The sequence below is a fragment of the Dipodomys ordii genome, unplaced genomic scaffold, assembly GCF_000151885.1.
Source record: "Dipodomys ordii isolate 6190 unplaced genomic scaffold, Dord_2.0 Scaffold156, whole genome shotgun sequence".
Lineage (NCBI taxonomy): Eukaryota > Metazoa > Chordata > Mammalia > Rodentia > Heteromyidae > Dipodomys > Dipodomys ordii.
In genome coordinates this window covers 712,455-732,581 of record NW_012267372.1, presented here as the reverse complement: position 1 = coordinate 732,581, position 20,127 = coordinate 712,455, and the positions used below count along the sequence as shown (strand labels likewise).

General features: G+C 51.6%; 1 protein-coding gene across 1 annotated transcript in view; it reads right to left on the bottom strand.

Annotated features, from left to right (window-relative positions):
* Window positions 1-20,103, bottom strand: part of LOC105997986 (RNA-binding protein Nova-1-like) — a 20,878-nt gene extending 775 nt beyond the window's left edge. Inside the window, exons 1-4 of the mRNA XM_013032581.1 lie at window positions 20,013-20,103; window positions 9,399-9,542; window positions 2,844-3,010; window positions 6-344 (exon numbers count right to left, since the gene is read on the bottom strand). Of these exons, the coding sequence (XP_012888035.1) occupies window positions 6-344; window positions 2,844-3,010; window positions 9,399-9,542; window positions 20,013-20,097 (735 nt within the window). The 5' untranslated portion in view covers window positions 20,098-20,103. The remainder of the gene's footprint in view (window positions 1-5; window positions 345-2,843; window positions 3,011-9,398; window positions 9,543-20,012) is intronic.
* Window positions 20,104-20,127: the final 24 nt, after the last annotated feature.

Here is a 20,127-nt window from a genome sequence, read left to right as displayed (position 1 = left end):
GAGGCGGCGGCGGCGGCCGCGGCGGGCAGCACGTCGGCGGGGCTGGCGTAGGGCGAGCCGGTGGGGTTGGAGTTGGCCACGGGCCCCGCCACGTTGGCGTAGCTGATGTTGAGGCAGCTGCTGCTCTGGGGGTCTTCCTGTACCTTCTGCACGATGGCGCTCACGGCCTTGTGCACCTGCTCGGGCTCGCCGCTGACCGTCACCACGCGCTCCTGCAGGTTGATGCCCTCCGGCTTCTGCGACAGCTGCACCCACGCGCCGGACTGCTCCATCACTGCCTTCACCGTGGCGCCGCCCTTGCCGATGATCAGCCCGGCTGTGCTGTTGGGGACAATCAGCTTGGCCTGCGGAGGGAGGGGGGGGCATCAATGTGTGTGTGTGTGTGTGGGGGAAACAGAGAGAGGTGGGGTTGGCGCCCGAGGTGATGGGGAGGCTCCTGGAGGGGGGCCGTACAGAACCCAAGACCAGGCCCACGGATAGGCCTTAATGATTGTGGGGGAAGATAGATAGATAGATAGATAGATCTAAAGTACAGATGTTTCTAGAATAAAAAGAAAAATTTTGAATCTCTACAAAAGCAGCCTGATTGGCAAATAATTTAAAAATAAAATCTGACCTTGCAGAAAAAAAAAATAGCTAGCTAGATAGATAGACCAACCGACCTATGCGGGGCACGGGGTGGCTCACACCTGTAATCTCAGCTACTCAGGAGGCTGAGATCTGAGGATCTCGGCTCCAAGGCAGGAAAGTCTGCAAGTCTTCTAGAAATGGAGCTGTGGCTCAAGTGGTAGACCACTAGGCTTGAATCCAAAAGCTCAGGAATAGTGCCCAGGCCCTGAGTTCAAGCCCCAGTACCAACACACACACACACACACAATAATTGAATTATACAGGGCACTGGTGGTACAAGCCTGTAATCCCAGCCACTCAAGAGGCTGAGATCTGAGGATCACAGTTCCAAGCTAGCTCAGGAAGGGGAAGACCAGGAGACTCATCTCCAATTAACCAATGGAAAGCCATAAATTGGAACTGTGGCTCAAGTGGTAAATGCCAACCTTAAGTGAAAAAGCCACAGGACAGTGCCCAGTATATCACTGTACTCACTAATGCTTTTCAAACTCTACTAAACATCTACTTTTTTTTGGGGGGGTCAGTTGTGGGGCTTGAACTCCGGGCCTGAGCGATGTCCCTCATCTCTTCAACTCAAGGCTAGTGCTCTACCACTTGAGCCACAGCCCCACTTACGATTTTCTGGTGGTTTATTGGAGATAAGAGTTTCACGGACGTTCCTGCCCGGGCTGGGTTTGAACCTTGATCCTCATATCTCAGCCTCCTGAGTAGCTGAGTAGCCTGAGCCACCAGCTCCTGGCTTTGAATCTCACTTTACAAATCAAAGGCCTGGAGAAATCAAGTCACTTGCTTAAGGTCACCCAGGTAGGAACTAACAACAAAGCAGGATGTAATTCAACATCCCGTTCCAGAGCCAGAGCCTGTAACTGTGATCTCCTCTGATTCTTTCGAGTCCTCGAGTAATATAAGGCAGAGGCTAAAAGCCTGGTTCTGTGCTGGAGTTCCTGTGGATTAGAGGCAGGCTGTGGAAGGCGACTCAGACACAGATGGCTCTGACCCCATTTCCCTGCAACATACACACACTCTGGATGAACCCTGAGTCCCTTGAGGCCACCATCAAAGTGGAGGGAAGAGGCAACGTCCTCGCTTTCCTGTAAGCTGTGTGTAAACCCTGCCCTGCTCCTGAGACAGGAATTTGGGAGAGGCCGGCCTGGCAGGAAGGGAGGAGCCGGGACGCTTCAGCACCAAGGACAGCGGCTATGTTCCAGGCCCCACAGCCCCCTCCGTCTTTTTGGGGGAGCGAGATCTATCCATCTCCGGCCACGTTCTTCCAGGCCTGTCCGCCCACCGTGTCCCTCACGAGCTTAGCGGAACTGAGGTTCTCATCTCTGGGCCCCAAAATGCCAGAGTCCACCTACCGAGACCCTCTCTCTGCGCGCTCAGCATCGAGCGCAGCCGTTTCCGCGCACTCCTTCCCCCTCCCATGACCGGGGAAAGGACCACTTCACACATAGGGGCGTTGCCTAGGGACCACCTGCCCCGAGCGTGTGCGCGCCGTCGTCATGGCAACCGAGGAGGCCCGGGATACGATTGGTTCGCTCCTTGCCACACCCCTAATGCTACCGCTTCCCCGGGTAACTAAGGCAACCAAAGAGATGCTGCCCTCCTCCCCATCCCTCCCTCACTAAGAGAGGGCTGAGTAGGATTGCCCGCCCCCTCTCTCTCTAATGAAATACTATCTCTACCCTCCCAAAGAGACCGTAATTATGGAGGAGACCACGTATAAATCTTGGAGAGGCTGAGCTGTCGCTGAAGCCACTTCCGGTTGCGTACAGGAAGTGGGAAGCAGGTTGTTCAGAAAGACAATGGGATGAGGTGGAGGGGAGATGAGGAACTTAGGGAATCTCAAGAAACCTGGATGGATCAAGATCTGGGCCTGGATGTTCACTATCTGGATGAGACCCACTCCAGGTGGACTGAGTTCTTTCCAGACTGACTGCCTTTTCTTTTGAGGGGAAGGTGTCTAAGATTGGGACTCAAGCTTGCTATCTATCTGGTGCTTACTTTGACACACTGTCTGATAGTCTACTACCTGAACCATGCCTCCAACATCTGACTTCCTAATAATAATTATCAATAAAATCATAACCAGTGGCAGGTATTGGGTGATAGACTCATCGTCCCACCGAACCCCCATGCAGGCATTTGGGAGGTGAGATCCCCTCCTGAACCTCACAAGCATTAACAGCAACCCACTCTCTGGCCCAGCTGACCTGCTTGGCTCTGTCGGGATTCATCGTGGTTTGGGGTTGAAGGATGTTGACCACCTCAGGCTTGGTCATTGCTTGAGGGATTTCTCGGACTTTCTCGGCAATAAAGCTGTGCACAGCGTTCAAGGCCTCTGCTGTGCCCTGTACTAGGCACACCCGCTCTGTGGTTCCTGTTGAGCAAGGGAGAGAGAGGGTACACTCATCAGACAGGAATGGAGACATTCCTGAGAGATAAGCCCCATTTGGCAGAAGGGGAAACTGAGGCAGGAGGGGACTTGGCTGTTTTGTGGCTGAATGGTTGGTTTGGTCAAGCTGCTGTGAGTGCCCAGGCAGTGATGGGGAGAGAATTGAGAGAATGAATGAATGAATGGAATCCCTGTTTTATAATCTGCACTTTATCTCCCTCCTCTAAAACAGCCCTAGGGCACAAGAGAATGATGCTTAAGTGCTTAGCGGTGCCCACAGCAGTAATGATTGGGACGACCGGCCTCAGCTGCCTCTTCCTAGTTCTTTCGGGCTCCCCCTAGTTGCTTTGGCAACCATTCACTCACCGTGGCCCTCCCTTCTTCTAGAAGCTGAGTGCTCAGGCCTGTAACGGTTGCCACAGTAACTGGAACCCCCTTATCGGTCTGGCTGGCCTGGTCCTCAGCCCACCCCCAAGGGGGATGAGGGATGAGGCTGGGTTGCCATAGTAACTCCTCAAAGCCTGCAGCGTTGGCCTCTGGGCTTTTGGAGAGGATGGGGAAGGAGTGGGGGATGGGAGAGAGGCTGAGTGCCTGCCTGGACCCACCAGATGGAAGAAGGGCTGAGAGGCGGGGAGAGGGCAGAGGTGTGGGTGGACAGGGGAGAGCAGGACAGGTCAAAGGCAACTCTTGGAGGATGGAGATAGACTGAGGAAGGAGAGGGGGCTTGAGCTGCCTTTGCTCCAGACCCTTCAGGGTCTTAGCTACAGATCTGACCTCTCTCTCTGTGTGTGTGTGTGTGTGTGTGTGTGTGTGTGTGTGTGTGTGTGTGTCTTGGCAAGACTAGCTAGTTAGATTGCCTTAATTTGTATTTCCTGCATAAGAGAAAAAGACAAAAAGTAACAGCTATGAGACTCATGCTTCAGGGAGGTTTGTGGGGAGGACTGGTGTCCTGGTGACTTTGTTGTATATACTATTTGCAAGGCTGAGCTGGGTGTGAGTTTGAGAGCATGAAAGACTCAAGAAGTAGAGAGGCTGTAGAAGGGCATGCAGTTCACTGGCAGTGTGCATGCCGCGTGTGTATGTGTGTGCACACTTGTGAACAAGAGGCGTTGTCACACCCCTCTGAGGATCCACACTCAATGATGTACAAAGCAGAGAGATGATAGCTGTGAGATTAGATGGCAGGTTGTGTCAGTGAATGTGTCACAACAAGACAAAGATGACTGTATTGTAATGGCCTGAGTGCGCAGGTTGAGTGTCTGGGTGAGCCTGCGTGTGTGTTCTGTGTGTTCAGTGTAAGTGTACCATCCACCTCCAGAGGGATGCTCTCTGGGTGTGTAAAACATCCTGAATGTGTGCCAACTTTAATGGCGGTGTGTCTGGGTCACTTGGCAGGATCATTATTCAGTGAGTGTGGCACACCAGCTCTGCCATGTGTCTGGGGGTGGGGGTGACTGTCTGGGCGCCACCTAAGTAGAGTTGAGGGCCCCCATGTCAGCTTGGACAAGATCCTCACTTTTACACCTCCTCCCCATCTCTGAACAATGGCTAGGTCAGTGCCAAGGGTGAGTCAGCCAGCAGGCTGCCTCTGTCTGGGTGTAAATAGGAAAGGGTGTGGGTCAGGCTGTGGAATGAGGCAGGGTGAGGGAGGGGGGGAGTCCTCTCCCCCCCCCAGGAGATCTGCCTGAAGTGGCCAGGTTCGTCATCTCTGTGGAGACTTGGGACAATCCAGTCTTTGTAGTTCTTAACCTGGCAGTCACAGGGGAGGGTGTTTCATTGGGAAGGGAAGTTAAACTAGGGGAACATATCCCATATTAACAGCTGGTGGTTATGTAATGTCAAGCACCAGGCACCACACAGAGCCCTTCAGCCGGGCCCTTCCTATGTGCTGTGTCTAGTCATGGTAACTAAGAAGTGAGTGCCTTAGTCCCCCAATTTACTAAAGATCCAGAAGGTCCCAGTGTTGTCCCAGTTCACTCAGTTAACAGAGAATGATCCGATTTTTGAATCCATCTGTCTGACTTTCAGAGTCTGGGCACTTTTTTTTTCTTTTTTCTTTTTTTTGGTTGGTCATGGGGCTTGAACTTGGGGCTTGGACACTGTCTCTGAGCCTCTTTGTGCTCAATACTAGCCCTCTACCACTTGAGCCACAGTGCCACTTCTGGCTTTTTGAGTGGTTTATTGAAGATAAGAGTTTCACAGGGAGTTTTCTCTCCAAGCTGGCTTTGAACCTCGATCTTCAGATCTCAGCCTCCTGAGTAACTAGGATTACAGGTGTGAGCCACCAGGACCCAGCGTTTTTTGTTTTTGTTTCTTGGTTGTGGGGCTTGGGCGCTGTCCCTCAGCTCTTCAGCTCAAGGCAAACGCTCTACCGCTTGAGCCACAGTGCCACTTCTGGTTTTCTAGTGGTTTTTATTGGAGATAAGAGTCTCACTGACTTTCATGCCCGGGCTGGCTTTGAACCATGATCCTCAGATCTCAGCCTCCTGAGTGGCTAGGATTACAGGCGTGAGCCACTGGCACCCCAGCATTTTTTTAAAGTTATATTTCAGATAGGATCTCAAATTTTTGCCTGGGGCCAGCCTCCTATTTGTGCCTCCCAATAGCTGGATTACAGGTGGGGATTACCATGTCTGGCTTTTTTTTTTTTGTCCATCCTGGGGCTTGAACTCTGGGCCTGGGCGCTGTCCCTCAGCTCTTCAGCTCAAGGCTAGCGCTCTACCACTTGAGCTACAGCACCACTTCCAGCTTTTTCTGGAAGTAGTGGTGCTGAGGAATTGAACTCAGGGCCTCATGTATGCAAGACAAGCATTCTACTGAGCCACCTTCGCTGCCCCACCATGTCTGGTTTTATTATCATGTCTCATCTCTTTCTCTTTTCTTCTTCTTTTTTTCTTTTTTTGAGTCAAGCTCCCACCCCTCCAGCACTTTCAATTTCAGAAGTTTATTTTTTTGTGCTGGTCCTGGGGCTTGAACTCAGGGCCTCAGTGCTGTCTCTGAGCTTTAATACTCAAGCACAGTTCTACTCTCAGCTTTTTGATGCTTAACTGGAGGTTAGAGCCTCATGGACTTTCCTGCCTGGGCTGGCTTTGAACCATAATCTTCAGATCTTAGCCTCTTGAGTAGCTAAGATTACAGATGTGAGGCACTGGTGCCTGGCTAGGGCTTCATTTTTCATGCAGGGCCTTTTGTTAACTTTGCCTTGGTCCCAATCAAGCCCAGGAAAAGTTAGCAAGGGAAAGAGGTCAGTTGCCAGGCATGGCGGTGCATGCCTATATTCCCAGCCAATAGGAAGGCAACAACAGGCTACTTCTCAGCCTTGGGCTGTGGGACTTCTTGCTGGAGAGCCTTTTTCTGCCCCTTCCCTAGCTCTTTTTCACTTACTGCTGGGGCTTCCGCCTGTGGCAGCCACTCCTGACCTCCCTGAGGTGAATTTCCACCATCCTTTGTACTTTGCTGTTCGAAACCTGACCATTCCAGGTCAGCATTGTTATGGGTTCCATCTCCCTGACTAGGGTGTGAGATTGAAGACAGCAAAGCAGGGCTACCTCAGTCACTAGGTCCTCTTCTATGTTTTAGCCCACGCTTGGAACACCCAACACACTTTGAAAACATGTTGACTGAGTGAAAGAGCGTCCAGCTATGTGCAGTGGTTGACACTTGTAATCCAGGCTATTCAGGAGGTGGAGCCTGGGAAGACACTAATTTAGGATTAAGTGTGGCAAAGTGAGTGAGACCCCATCTCAACCAACAAACCAGTCATGATGGCATGCACCTGGCGTTCCAGCTATGCAGGAGGGAGGATCAAGGTGCAAGGCTGGCCCTGGGCAAAAATGCAAGATCCTATTTGGAAAAAGAGTAAAAGAAACAAAAGAGGCTGGGGGGGGGTGTGAGGACACCTGTCTAGCCAGTAAGAGGCCCCAAGTGCTACTGAACAGAAAGAAAGAAAACAAAGAGAGGAGGCAGGCAGGCAGGCAGGAGGAAGGAAGGAAGGAAGGAAGGGAGGGAGGGAGGGAGAGAGGGAGGAAGGAAAGGAGGGAAAGAGGAAGAGGCCAGGCAGGAATGGGGAGAAATGTATCCTGGGGTCCTGTGTTTCCAGGAACCTCCTCCAAAGGCCAGAACAAGGGGGCAGTGAGCCGGCTCCTGCATCTCTGTATTAGGAGTTGGCCCCTGCTGAATGAATCTGGAAGTTCTCTAATGGGGAGTGGGGTGGGGTGTGTGTTGGGGTGTGTTGGTCATCTCTCCAGGGCCCTGTGTCTCAGGCTGGGGAGAGATGGTGGCTCTCACGACACATCTCTAGAATAAATAAGGACAACCAGTCCCATCCTCAGCAGCCTGGCCTGTGGGGCGGGCCACTGGGTTGGGAAGGGGATGACACATCTCACGGCACAGAATGTGATCTGGGGACCAGGAGCCAAGTGTCCTCAGATGAGCGTCCCAGGCAGAGGACTTGTCCACCTCGTGTGGACTAAGGGGTGCGGGGAAACTGGGCCAGGGCGGAAGAGAGAGGGAGGAGGTGTCCAGTGGGTCACTGGATTTTTTCTGGAAACTCTGCCAGAGCTGCTTAGTGAGATGGGAGGGGGGCCGAGAGAGAGAGAGAGAGAGAGAGAGAGAAAGAGAGAGAGAGAGAGAGAGAGAAATGTGTCCTGACCCTGAGCTCCATCTCTGATGTTTGACCTAAAAAAAACTGCAAGGGGAGATTAAGGATGAACTAGAATCATCTGAGGATGGAAGATGCAGTTCACCAGGCCTTTCCTGGATTTCTGGGTGTTTTGTGGGGGGACAGGGGAGGAGGGAAAGACACTGGGAGGAGGGTGTGTAAAGGGGCCTGGGGGGCGTGGTTAGAGCAGAGCAGCCTTGAAAACTGTGTAGTTAAAGAAGAGATGGAGCTTGAGCAGAGGCAGACAAGAGACTGGGTTTACAGGGAGTGGGAAAACTAGCTATGAGAAGCTGAGAAAAGAAGCTGGGGGACTGGACAGCTGGGGCGGGGGGGGGCAGGGGGCGCAGGGAGCACTGCAGGAAGAAGCTAGAAGGCAGATGGTTGGCCCTCAGAGAAAGAGCTTACTAGCCACTGTGAAGTGGCTAAGTGGATGGCAGAACAGAGTTCTGAAAGGAAGAACAAGGTGAGAGTCAGGGGAGGAAAGGAAATGAGGAGGGAGGCTGGGAGATCAGGAAAGGATGGACTGACAGAGGAGGTCAGACAGGACAGACTGGAGGAGGTTATCTAAATAGAAGCAGAAAGTGAGCTGAAGGGGACAGAGATGGGGAGGGAGAAACAAAGGGTGGGAAATGAAGAAACAGAAGGAATGGGGGGGCCAAGGGAGTCTCATCAAGAATGACCCAAATCGGGCTCCAGTGGCTCACACCTATAATCCTAGCTACTCAGGAGGCTGAGATCTGAGGATCATGGATCAAAGCCAGCCACAGCAGGAAAGTCCATGAGATTCTTATCTCCAACTAATCAGAAAAGCCTAGAAAGTGGAGCTGTGGCTCAAATTGGTAGAGCACTAGCCTTGAACAAAACAGCTCAGGGACAGAGCCAAGACCCATGAATGACAAAAAAAAAAAAGATAAAAGAGGCTGGGAAGGTGGCTCAGTGGTAGAGCGCTTGCCTTACATGCATAAGGCTATGGGTTCGATTCCTCAGTACCACATAAGCAGAAAAAGCCAGAAGTGGCGCTGTTGCTCAAGTGGTAGAGCGCTAGCCTTGAGCTGAAGAGCTGAGGGACAGTGTCCAGGCCCAGAGTTCAGGCCCCACAACCAGACCCCCCCCAAAAAAAGGGCTGAGGGACAGCGTCCAGGCCCAGAGTTCAGGCCCCACAACTTACAACAAAAAAGAAAAGAAAAAAAAGAAACTAAGAAAAAGGCTTGAGGGTATGATTGTTCTCAAGTGTGAGGTCCTGGGTATCACCAAAAATTAAAAAAAAAAAAAAATCAGACTGAGAGACATCTCGACTGACACAGAGCAAATGAGGTGACAGAGATCCAAAGGAAAGAGTGTGGGGTATGTGTCACGTGGATGGCTGGCCTCTCCAGGCCCTGAGGGACACTCTGACACCTGCCTCCCCTTCCATCGTGGCTCCTCTAACTGACCTGAGGGGGCAGGTGTGTGGGAAGGGACACATCTGCTAGCCTCATGCAAATGAGCTATGAATATGCATCAGTCCCATTGTCTGGCCCTGCCCCCAGCCCCATCTGCTCAGGCCAGGCCCCCTGGACTGGGGGCAGCTCTGTCCCCTTAGGGGGGAGGGGAGGTTCCTCCCTCCATTCTCAGTGTTCCTAAAGGCAGCCCCTTCCTCCTCGGGCAGGGTCCAGATGTGAGGGCAGGAGGAAGACGGGGAGGCCGGGGGCGGAGACCCAGGCTGGCGCTCACCAGGGTAGAAATCTTTGGACTTGGACAATTTGATAGTGGCTCCCGTCTCCTTCTGCAGCTGCACAATCGTCTGGCCGCCCTTGCCGATGATGGAGCCGGCCGCGTAGCTGGGGATGAGCACCTTCAGGAAGTATTCGCCTTCCTCTGTAGGGACATGCAGGGCAGAGGGGAGTCAGTAAGGCACGGGGCAGCTCCCGGGAAGGGTGTGGCAGGGGCAGGCAGATAGGACTATGAAAATCACTATCAGCAAGAGAATATGATTTTCCTCCATTCATTCATTCATTCATTCAACAAACAGCAAGGAGCCCCCTCTATGCATTTGGAGAAACAGCCATGACTGAAATAGTAAAAGCTACCTGATTTTGTGAGTAGATAAGGCAAATAAGACCAAAAGAACTTCAGCTTACATAGCTCTGTTTTTCTAGAGAGTGAGAGAGAGTCTATTCCATGTCAGATGCAAGTACAAACTAACAAAACACCAAGAGGCAGGGAAGGGAACAGGGGAGCATAGACAATCACAGATGCAGGGGCCAGGGAAACTCTTATAAAATAACGTAACATAAGGCTGGGCACTGGTGGCTCATGCCTGTAATCCCGGCTCTTCAAGAAGCTGTTGTCTAAGGACTGTGGTTCGAAGGGCAGGAAAGTCCATGAGCCTTACCTCCAATTCTTCACTAACAAAGCCAGAAGTGGAGCTGTGGCTCAAGTGGTAGAGGCCACTGAACCAGGCTTTGAGTTCAAGCCCCAAGACTGGTACAAAAAACAAACAAACAAATATCCCCACATCATGAACTTCTTGACCCACAGCCCCACTTCCAGCTTTGTTAGTGAATTGGAGATAAGACTTTTCTGCCCCAGCTGGCTTCGAATCTTGACCCTTAGATCTCAGTCTTCTGAGTAGCTGGGATTACAGGAATGAGCCATAGGTGGCACCAGGCTAAACATATATCATTATTCATCATCTATAGCATCTCATCACGTCAGACTTTGCAAACACCAGTTCTTAGTACTAAAAGTTCTATGAGGTTCTATGAGGGAGGCACTATTAAAATCTCATCCACAAACAAACAAACTTAACAAAACAGAAATCTCTGGCTCCACACCCATGCCCTCAGACTCCTGAGTAGCTAAGATTGCAGGTATAAACCACTAGTGCCTGGCTTTTATTTTGTTTTTGAGACAGAATCTAACTTTGGGCTAGACTGCTCTTGAACTTAAGATCCTCCTGCCTCAGTGTCCCAAGCAGCTAAGATTACAAGTATGAGCTTCAACCTTTTCTATTAAGCAAAGGAGAACTATTTTCGTCGTCTCACATGAAATCCAATGCACAGAGCAAGTAAAATATTGCTGTTCTAGGGGTCGTGGCTGTGGCTCCATGGCAGTGTATTTGCCCCACATGCTCCAGGCTCTGGGTTCAACTCCCAGTATGTAGGAAAAACAAAACAGAACAGCTCCAAGAAAAGGTGCTCAGCCGGGTACCAGTGGCTCAGGCCTGTAATCCTAGCTACTCAGGAGGCTGAGATCTGAGGATCATGGTTCAAAGCCAGCCTGGGCAGGAAAGTCCATGAGAAAAACCCAAGTGGCACTGTGGCTCAAGTGGTAGAACGCTCGCTTTGAGCTGAAGAGCTGAGGGACAGTGCCCAGGCCCAGAGTTCAAGCCCCACGACTGACCAAAAAAAAAAGGGTACTCACTGACAATCCCGTCCATCTTAGTATGAAGGTTTTCCAGTGAGCTGATGCACACCTGTAATTCCAGCTACTTAGGAGACTAAGGAGTTCAAGCCTAGGTTACATAGCAAGACCCTGTCTCAGAACAATATACAAAAACAAAACAGGAATATGGATATAGCTCAGTGGCAGAGTGCTTGCCTTGCATAATAGAAGGCCCTGGGTTCAAACCTCAGTACCAAATGAATAAACAAAGCTAGGTTTATGCCTTTCATCCTAGCTTCTCAGGAAGTAGAGATCTGAAGATTCTGGTTTGAAGCCAGTCCAGGCAGACAAATCCAAGAGACTTTCATCTCTCTAATATACCACCATAAAGCTAGAAGCAGAACTAGCTCAAATGGTAGAGCATCAACCTTGAAAAAAAAAAGCTAAATGATGCTGGGTGCCAGTGGCTCACACCTGTAATCCTAGCTACTTAGGAGGCTGAGATCTGAGTATCATGGTTTGAAGCCAGCCTGCGCAGGAAAGACCATGAGACTTTTATCTCCAGTGAACCACCCCTAAACCAGAAGTGGCGCCTTGGCTCAAAGTGTTAGAACACTAGCCTTGATTAAATGAGCTCAGTGCCCAGGTCCTGAGTTCAAGCCTCACAACCAACAACAAAAACAAAAACAATAGCCAGGCATTGGTGGCTCACGCCTGTAATCCTAGTACTCAGAAGGCTGAGATTTGAGGATTACAGTTCAAAGCCAGCCTGGGCAGGAAGTCCATGAGACTCTTATCTCCAATAAACCACTGGAAAACTGGAAGTGGCGCTGTGGCTCAAGCAGTAGAGCACTTGCTTTGAGCTGAAGAGCTCAGGGACAGTGCCTAAGCCCAGAGTTCAAGCCCCATGACCTACAAAAAAAAGCCAACGGATTGAGCTGGAGGCGAGGCTCAGTTGGTAGAGCACCAGCCATTAAGCAATGAACATCAAATATCAAGTTCAAGTCCCAGTTTCCCAAGAAAAAAAGGGAAGAAAAAAATCCAAGTAAGAGTACAATGCTGAGTTCAAGCCCAAGTACCAGCACAAAATAGATCAACAAATAAATAAGGAGGTTCAGGGTTCCCTGGTAAGTTTAAGATGGAGTATAGCCAAGAGGGGCTGGTGTGGCCTGGCTTGCCTGGGGAAGGGTCCCAAATAAAGGGTTTTCCCCCTGAACCCAAGGGCAATCCTCTTAAAATGGCCTAATGGGATCCTTTAAGCCTATTAGGTAGTTAGGCCAGCCCCCATGTGCCTTCCCATTGGTCCTCTCACACTGGGATCCCTCCAGGATTGGCCTACATCCCTTTTGCCTTCTCCCTTCAGCCTGTCCCACAGACACACGGGCTCTGGGAGGCTGGGAAAGGCTGGAAGGAATTCTCAGGAATCCTGAGGACACCATTTTGTCTCTCCCCACTTTCACCTTCACTCCCGGTGAACCCTTGAGAGTAGAAGTACTCGGTGTCATCTCTGAAATAGGGGTAGGGGGTGATGACTCCCCATTCTCTGCCTCCTCTCTCCTATATGGCCTCAATCAGGAGCTGGGAATTTTATTTTCCTCTGTGGACTAACCCAAACAACTCTAGATAAGTGATGTGGGTGTTTTGCCATTGACCCGTTCTATAACTTGGGGTTAGGGCCCCCCAATCTCTGTTAATCTCAGTTTCCTCATCTACAAGTCTTGCTTTTTTTTTTTTGCCTGTCCTGGGACCTGAACTCTGAGCCTGAGTGCTGTCCCTTCAGCTATACCACTTGAGCCACAGCACCACTTCTGGCTTTTTCTGTTTATGTGGTACTGAGGAGTCCAACCCAGAGCCTCATGCATGCAAGGCAAGCATTCTACCACTGAGCCACCTTCCCAGCCTTGAGTTTTGCTTTTTACCTGGGCTGCCCTGGACCTTGATCCTCTTATTTAGACTTTGTTGTTGAGATGAAAGGTAAGAACAACTACACCTAGCTTTTTATTGGTTCAGATGGGGTCTCATGATGTTTTTTAAAAAATTGGGGGGGGGCTGGGAAGGTGGCTCAGTGGTAGAGCGCTTGCCTTGCATGCATGAGGTCCTGGGTTCGATTCCTCAGCACCACATTAAAAAAAACGGAAGTGGTGCTGTGGCTCAAGTGGTAGAGCACTAGCCTTGAGCTGAAGAGCTGAGGGACAGCGCCCAGGCTTAGTTCAATCCCCACAACGTTAAAAAAAAAATTGGCCTATGCTGCCATCAAACAGATCCTTGAAATCTCAGCTCCTAAGTAGTCAGCATTACTCCTAGCAACTCAGGAGGCTGAGATTTGAAGATCGCAGTTCAAAGCCAGCACGGGCAGGAAACTTCTGAGACTCTTATCTCCAATTTACCACCAGAAAACCAGAAGTGGCACTGTGGCTTAAAGTGGTGGAGCACTTGCCTTGAACTGAATAGCTCAAGGACAGTGCCAAGGCCCCAAGTTCAAATCCCATGACCAATAACAACAACAAAATTATTATTAATAATAAGTAAAAATAAAGAGAAAGTTTGAGCCGGGCGCTGGTGGCTCACGCCTGTAATCCTAGCTACTCAGGAGGCTGAGATCTATGAGGATCGCGGTTCAAAGCCAGCCCGGGCAGGAAAGACTGTGAGACTCCTATCTCCAATAAACCACCAGAAAACCGGAAGTGGCGCTGTAGCTCAAGTGGTAGAGCATTCTCCTTGAGCTGGAGAACTGAGGGACAGCGCCCAGGCCCAGAGTTCAAGCCCCACAACCGACAAAAAAAAAAAAAGAGAGAAAGTTTGAAAACAGTATTAGTTATTGAAGTTTGAAAGACTTGGTTAAATTTTTTCCCCTAATACACATTAACATGTCAAAATACATTAAGAAAAAAAGTTTTGTTGCCATACCCCCTCAACCCCTCTTTTTTTTCTGGTCCTAAAGCTTGAACTCAGGGCCTGGGACTGAGCCTCTCTGTGCTCAAGGCTAGCACTCTACTACTTGAGCCAACAAACACTACTACCAACTTTTTCTGTTTATGTGGTATTTAAGGAATCGAACCCAGGGCTTCATGCATGCTAGGCAAGCACTCTACCACTGAGCCACCTTCCCAGCCTCCCAACCTCTCTTGTAGGTGCTTGGTAATCCCTATCTCAGACTAGGCATTGTAGAAAGACAGAATTCTTAGCTCAGACCAAGTGGTTTATATTTGTAATCCCGTAGACTTGGGAGGCAGAGGCTGGGAGGATCTTGGTTTGAGGCTAGCCTGGGGGAAAAAGTTATCGGGATCAAGAAGCTAGGTGTGGCAGGTTACACTTTGATACCAGCTACATGGGAGGCTACAGGGTAGCAAAAATGTGAGACTGTATATGAGAAATAACCCAAATCAGAAATGACGGGGTAAATGACTCAAGTGGTAAAGTGCCTGCCTGGAAAATGCAAGGCTCTAAGCTCAAAATCCCCAGTATCACCAGAACAACAACAACAAAAATCAGGTTTTGGTCCTTTCTAGAATCTACTCCACATCCTTCCTGTTTGCCCCAGGAAAAAGCCAGTCCTGTATTTCCTAGCCTTGCTCCCAGGGCATAGATGTGACCCCCCACTAAACTCGGAATCCCAGAAATCACGAACTCTTGAGTCAGTTGAAGCAGCTAGCTTTGAACATTCTCTGCTTGTGAGAAAGCTCTTTCTATGGAAGTAGAGTCTAGATGCCCAAACTTGCCCACCCAGCCCCATCTGAGCTCCTTTCTTGGGGTGTAGATGGCTCTCTCCACCCAATGAAACCACAAACAAAAAAGGAAAGGACACACTCCATGCACGTGGTGCACGTGGCCTTGGTGTTACAGTTTCAGCCAAGTCTCCCTGGTAGCTCCCACCTGTCATTCTAGCTACTCAGGAGGCTGAGATCTGGAGGACTGAGGTTCAAGGCCAGTCAGAGCAGAAAAGTCATGGAGTCGATCTCCAAAATAACCAGCAAAATGCGTATCAAGGAACTTGAAGGCCCTGAGTTCAAATTTTGATTTTGGTACTACTCCCCTCCCCCCCCCAAAACAGAGTCAGAGGTTGCACATGATACAGTGTTTTTGTTTTGGCGATCTTGGGGTTAGAACTGTAGGCCTGGGCGCTGCTCCAGAGCTCTTCAGCTCAAAGCTAGCATCCTACCACTTGAATCACAGTGCCACTTCTAGTTTTCTGAGTGGTTAATTGAAGATAAGAGTCTCATGGACCTTCCTGCCTGGGCTGGCTTTGAACCATGATCCTCAGATCTCAGCCTCCTGAGTAGCTGGGATTACAGCTTTGCACCACCAGCACCCGGCTACAGTGTTTTGTTGAGAGCCAGAGAGCAATACTGAGGATTGAATTCAAGTGATCTATCACGGCAGCCACACCCCCAGCGTTTTTGCTTTTAATTTGTTTTCTGGATGGAGTCTCTTACTTTTGCTCTGCCAGCCTCTAGCAATGATACTCCTATCTCCACCTCTTGGGTCGCTGGAATTATACGTGTGTACCACTGCGCCTGGTCCTTAAGTGGTTTGGGGGATGATGCACGTGTGCAGGGAATGGAAGCTGGGGTGGGGGCTGGGAATAGCAGAGCTGGTGGGATGGTGTGTCCTGTGGAGGGGTAAGGAGGCTGGACATGAGGCTGGCATTGCCATCAGAAAGAGTGTGGGAGAGGTGGCTGGGGGAAAGCCAGAGATGCTGAGGGTGTAGTGGAAGGAGGAGCTGGCTCCTGCAGGCCTGGGATGCCTCAGGTGCAATCCAGACACGGAGCAAGGGACAGAGGTCGGGATCCTGATTGGCTGGCACAAAATGAGTATTACTACATTCTTGGTGGGACTGGCAGGAATGGCGCCAATAGCTCTTATGAAGCACTCACCACCCGCCCCACTGTAAGCTCTATGCCTCACATCCAAGATCTCACATCGCATGCATAGATCCACCCCAACAGGTCAGCCGCCCGCAGCGGTAAATCTTCACATCCCCTTTTTCCAGGCAGGAAACAGGCTCAGAGAGCCCGAGGGTTCTACACCAAGCATCTGATCACGATGAGCTACAAACCTTGAAAGGTTCCATTCTGGGGCTCGTGCCTTGGTGACACTGTGCTTGTGTTAAGGACTGAGAGTGGCTGTTGGGGCTCTTTGGGATGTGAGATGTGTGTGTGCCTGTATATGGCTCCTTTTACTGTGCTTTTTCTGTATTTGTGGGGGCATCAGAATATAGACAGGATAACGAGAAGCATTACAATCGTAGCTTCAGAATTATCTTGCGCCGCACGCCAGTGGCTCACACCTGTAATCCTAACTATTCAGGAGGCTGAGATCTAAGATCAAGGTTCAAAACTGTGAGACTCTTATCTACAACAAACCATTCAGAAAACCAGAAGTGGCACTGTGGCTCAAGTGGTAGAGCGCTAGCCTTGAGCTGAAGAACTGAGGGACAGCGCCCAGGCCCAGAGTTCAAGCCCCATGACCAACAAAAAAAAAAAAAAGCAGCTCAGGGGCAGTGCCCAGGCCTCAAGTTCAAGCCCCAGGACTAGCAAACAAAACACAATAATTATCTTGCTGAGCCAGATAATACATGCCTATAATCCCAGCTTCACTGGGAGACATAGGTAGGAGGATCCAAGGCTGAGGCCAACTCTGAGCAAAATGCATGAGACACTCTCTGAAAAAATAATGAAAGCAACAGAAGGCTGGACACGTGGCTCAAGGGGAGGCAAGCGATATCTGACTAACAAACTTGAAGCCATGAGTTCAAATCCCAGGACCACTGATCACACACACACACACACACACACACACACACACACACACACCACCAGAAAGAATATTTGTTCTCCAGGGGCTGCTATTACTGTATCACCAGATTTGGAGGGGATCCTTTCATGTCTCTGATGTTCACCTGCCTGGAGTTGCCCTCTGACCTCTTCACCCCACTCCTTCTGTCCTGTGTCCCTTTTCTTCTGCCCAATGGTATCTGCCAACAAGACTGGTATGGGAAAATCAGCCTGAACAACTTCCATCTCTTCTATTTCCTCCCACATGTCCCAGAAGCAAGCAGAAAGGACAACGGTTGAGGAGAACTGCTCCTGTCTGGCCCCACACTACTTCCTGTGAGGCTCTATCCCTGAGCCTCAACACAGGGTTCCTTAGAGTGTCTGCCCATACAACAGAACCAGCCTCCTGGATCTGAACCACACACAGCTCTGTCTGTTGGTAGCTGGCTGACCTTGGACAACTTGCTTCACCTCTCTGCGCCTCAGATTTTTCATTGATCAGATGGCCAATGTAACAGAACTGATATAAGGATTTAAATGAGCCGTGCGGAGAAGTTCCCATAATACTTTGCACATCGCAGCACCATAAAATGTTAGCCATTATTGCAATTTATTATTATTGTTAAAGTGAGTGTAAAGGCATTCAACAATCATCGTGGTGCCTATCAGTACATTGTCATTGCAGTACTGTTAAGTTCTTGAAGGTCAGAAAAGGCCGGGGTAGGGAGGGGAGGGAGTGGTTGATTCAGTACCCCACCGCCATGATGGTTCATTGTTAAAATGAGCTTTCAGTTTTTAAGATCGAAGCCCAGGCCCTTGCCCCAACTTGCCCCTGAGTCTGTCTGTCCATAGAGAATTGTTCCCCTTGCCTCAGTTTCCCCCAGGGTACCCTGGAGAGGGGACAGGGGAAAGTCTGAGGGAAGATGGTTCCCAGAGGCGCTAGTTTGGCCACTGTGGAAGACAGGCCAATAGATAACACAGAGGGGAGGTGGTCCCGGTGGTCCAGGACTCCCTAAATCCTGCAAGAGACCTCCCTCCTCCCATAGAAGCCACGTGACCTTTGTAAATAGTTTCCTACCCTTGAGCCTTGGTTGTCCTCATCTGTCAAAAAGCAGCTCCCATCATCTCCATTGGAGGGTTGTATGAGAAATGCCCCCCACTTCTCATAGTAGGTGCCAAGTAGGCGGAGGTGACAGTCATTAGCAGCAGCTCATTGTTACTGCTGCCTGGAGCCCCTTTGGAGCTTTGGAGCACCTCAGTGCCTTTAAGACAAGGGTGGGGGACCCTCCTCCCTTCCAGACTCCTGCCCCAGCAGGAGAGAAGGATAGGCAGGCTGAGCTCAGGCGCCTCCTGGGTCCCCATTCTCTCCAGCACTGGGAATGGCAGTGGGACAGGAAGGAGGGAAGGAAGTCGGCTGGGACATTTTCATGTGTGTGCTGGGGGGTGGAGGGGGTGCAGGAAGAAGGACAGGAAACTCCCTCCCACCCCTCCCCCCCACTTCCCTTTCCTTCGCTTTCCACTGGCCACCTTCACAGGCATCCAAGGGGGAAGGGGTCCCTGATTTCTGTCCCACCTAACTGGAGGTTGAGGGAGCTGCGATGGGAAAAAGCGAGGGAGCTGTGTTTATCTCCACAGACAGTGTAGGAACCTGGCCTACACCCCAACATATCAGAGAAAGAAAGGGTGCACTGGGCCTCAGGCCACCCCTCTCCCATCGGGAGAAAAAGGCCAGAGGAAGTGGAGCTTTTTGGCCAAGGTGACCTAACGGGGGTTGGGGGGGAGAGTTTTTCTGATCTAGGGTCTCCCTCCTCCCCAGGGGCTGGGCTCTGAGGACCCCCAGAGAAGCTCTACCTCTCTTCTAAGACACGCCCCCCCCCACAGCCTGGTTTTTTTGGTATACAGAGTTCCCCAGGTCACACGCACACCTCATGGTATCACACAGACACACACGTACACACACACACACTTGTCACCCATCTCATCCATCTCTGGCCACACACACCCAGCCTCTTCATAGCTTGTTACACACCCACACGCTCCACTCCCTGGGTTGTCATGCGTGCAAGCCCCTGCCATTTAGGGTACCTACCCCTGTTATCTACCCTGATGCATTTCATCCCCAATTCCCAGCCTCTGGCTCCTCGTCACACCCCCCTGTGACATCACGGTTGCCCACCTCCAGGTGTCACGCCCAGCCACAGCCTCTCTGGAGTCACACCCACACCCTTTTCTTGTCACCAGCTTTCTCCAGGTCCCCCCAGGCCCTCCCCCTCCATGCCTGTGTCACACACAGGGAACCTCTGTCCCCAACGCACACAGGGCCAGCCTAGTCAGCACTCCCTACACACCCCCTTGCGTGTCACACCCCCCCCTCACTCCTATGCCACCGCCACAGCGGCCTCCCTGGGGTGGCCTGCACACAGCTTCCCCACGGAAGATCTCAGACACGGAACCCCGCTCCTCTCACCTAGCCCTGACTCTTCCACACACAACTCACATGTCCTCTCTGGATCCTGTCAGATCCAGCCTCTCTGTCACACACCCAGCTCTCCCAGGGCCCTTATGGACACACACATACACACACACACATGCTCACACACGCACCTGTCCTAGCCACCCACCCGACTTTACACACCCACCTTTTCCTCCAGGTCACCCAACACACCCACCCAGCCCAGCCCCACGCACGATCCCGCCCAGGGTCCCCCGGGGACAACCTTTGCTCAGGACATCCCCAGGGACGGGAGTGAGGACAGGGGAAGCTCTGGGTCCACAGGCCGCCTCTACTCCCTCCCCTCCCCCCGCCGGGACACGCAAGCTGGGGGAACACCCCAGCCCCGAGAAAGGGTCACGTCACACACCCCTCAAGGACACAGGCACCGGGGGCCCGGAGGGACCCGAGTCCCCATCCTCGGATCCCCCCACCCCCCACCAAGGACACTTACCACCCCCTCCCCCCCCAGCCCCTCTGATTCAAACAAAGCTCTAGGCCCCGGGGCCTGCGGCGGGCGGCGAGAGGAGAGGGTCCCGACCCTCTCCCCAGCTCCCCCGCTCCACCCTCCCCCCGGCTCCGGGAGGGGCGCCCCTCCTCTCCCCCATCCAGAGCTCTTGCACCTGCCAGGGCTGTGGGGGGGTGGAGGAAGACGAGCCCCCCCCAGCCTCTCCCCTCGCGGGGCGCCTCCCTCACCTCCCGTGTTGCTGCGCTTGGTACAGACCACCTCGGGGGGCGTCTCGAGGGGCCGCTTGCGGGAATCCGGGGCCTCGGGCTCCATGGGGGGGGCCTGGGGCGGCGGCTGCTGCTG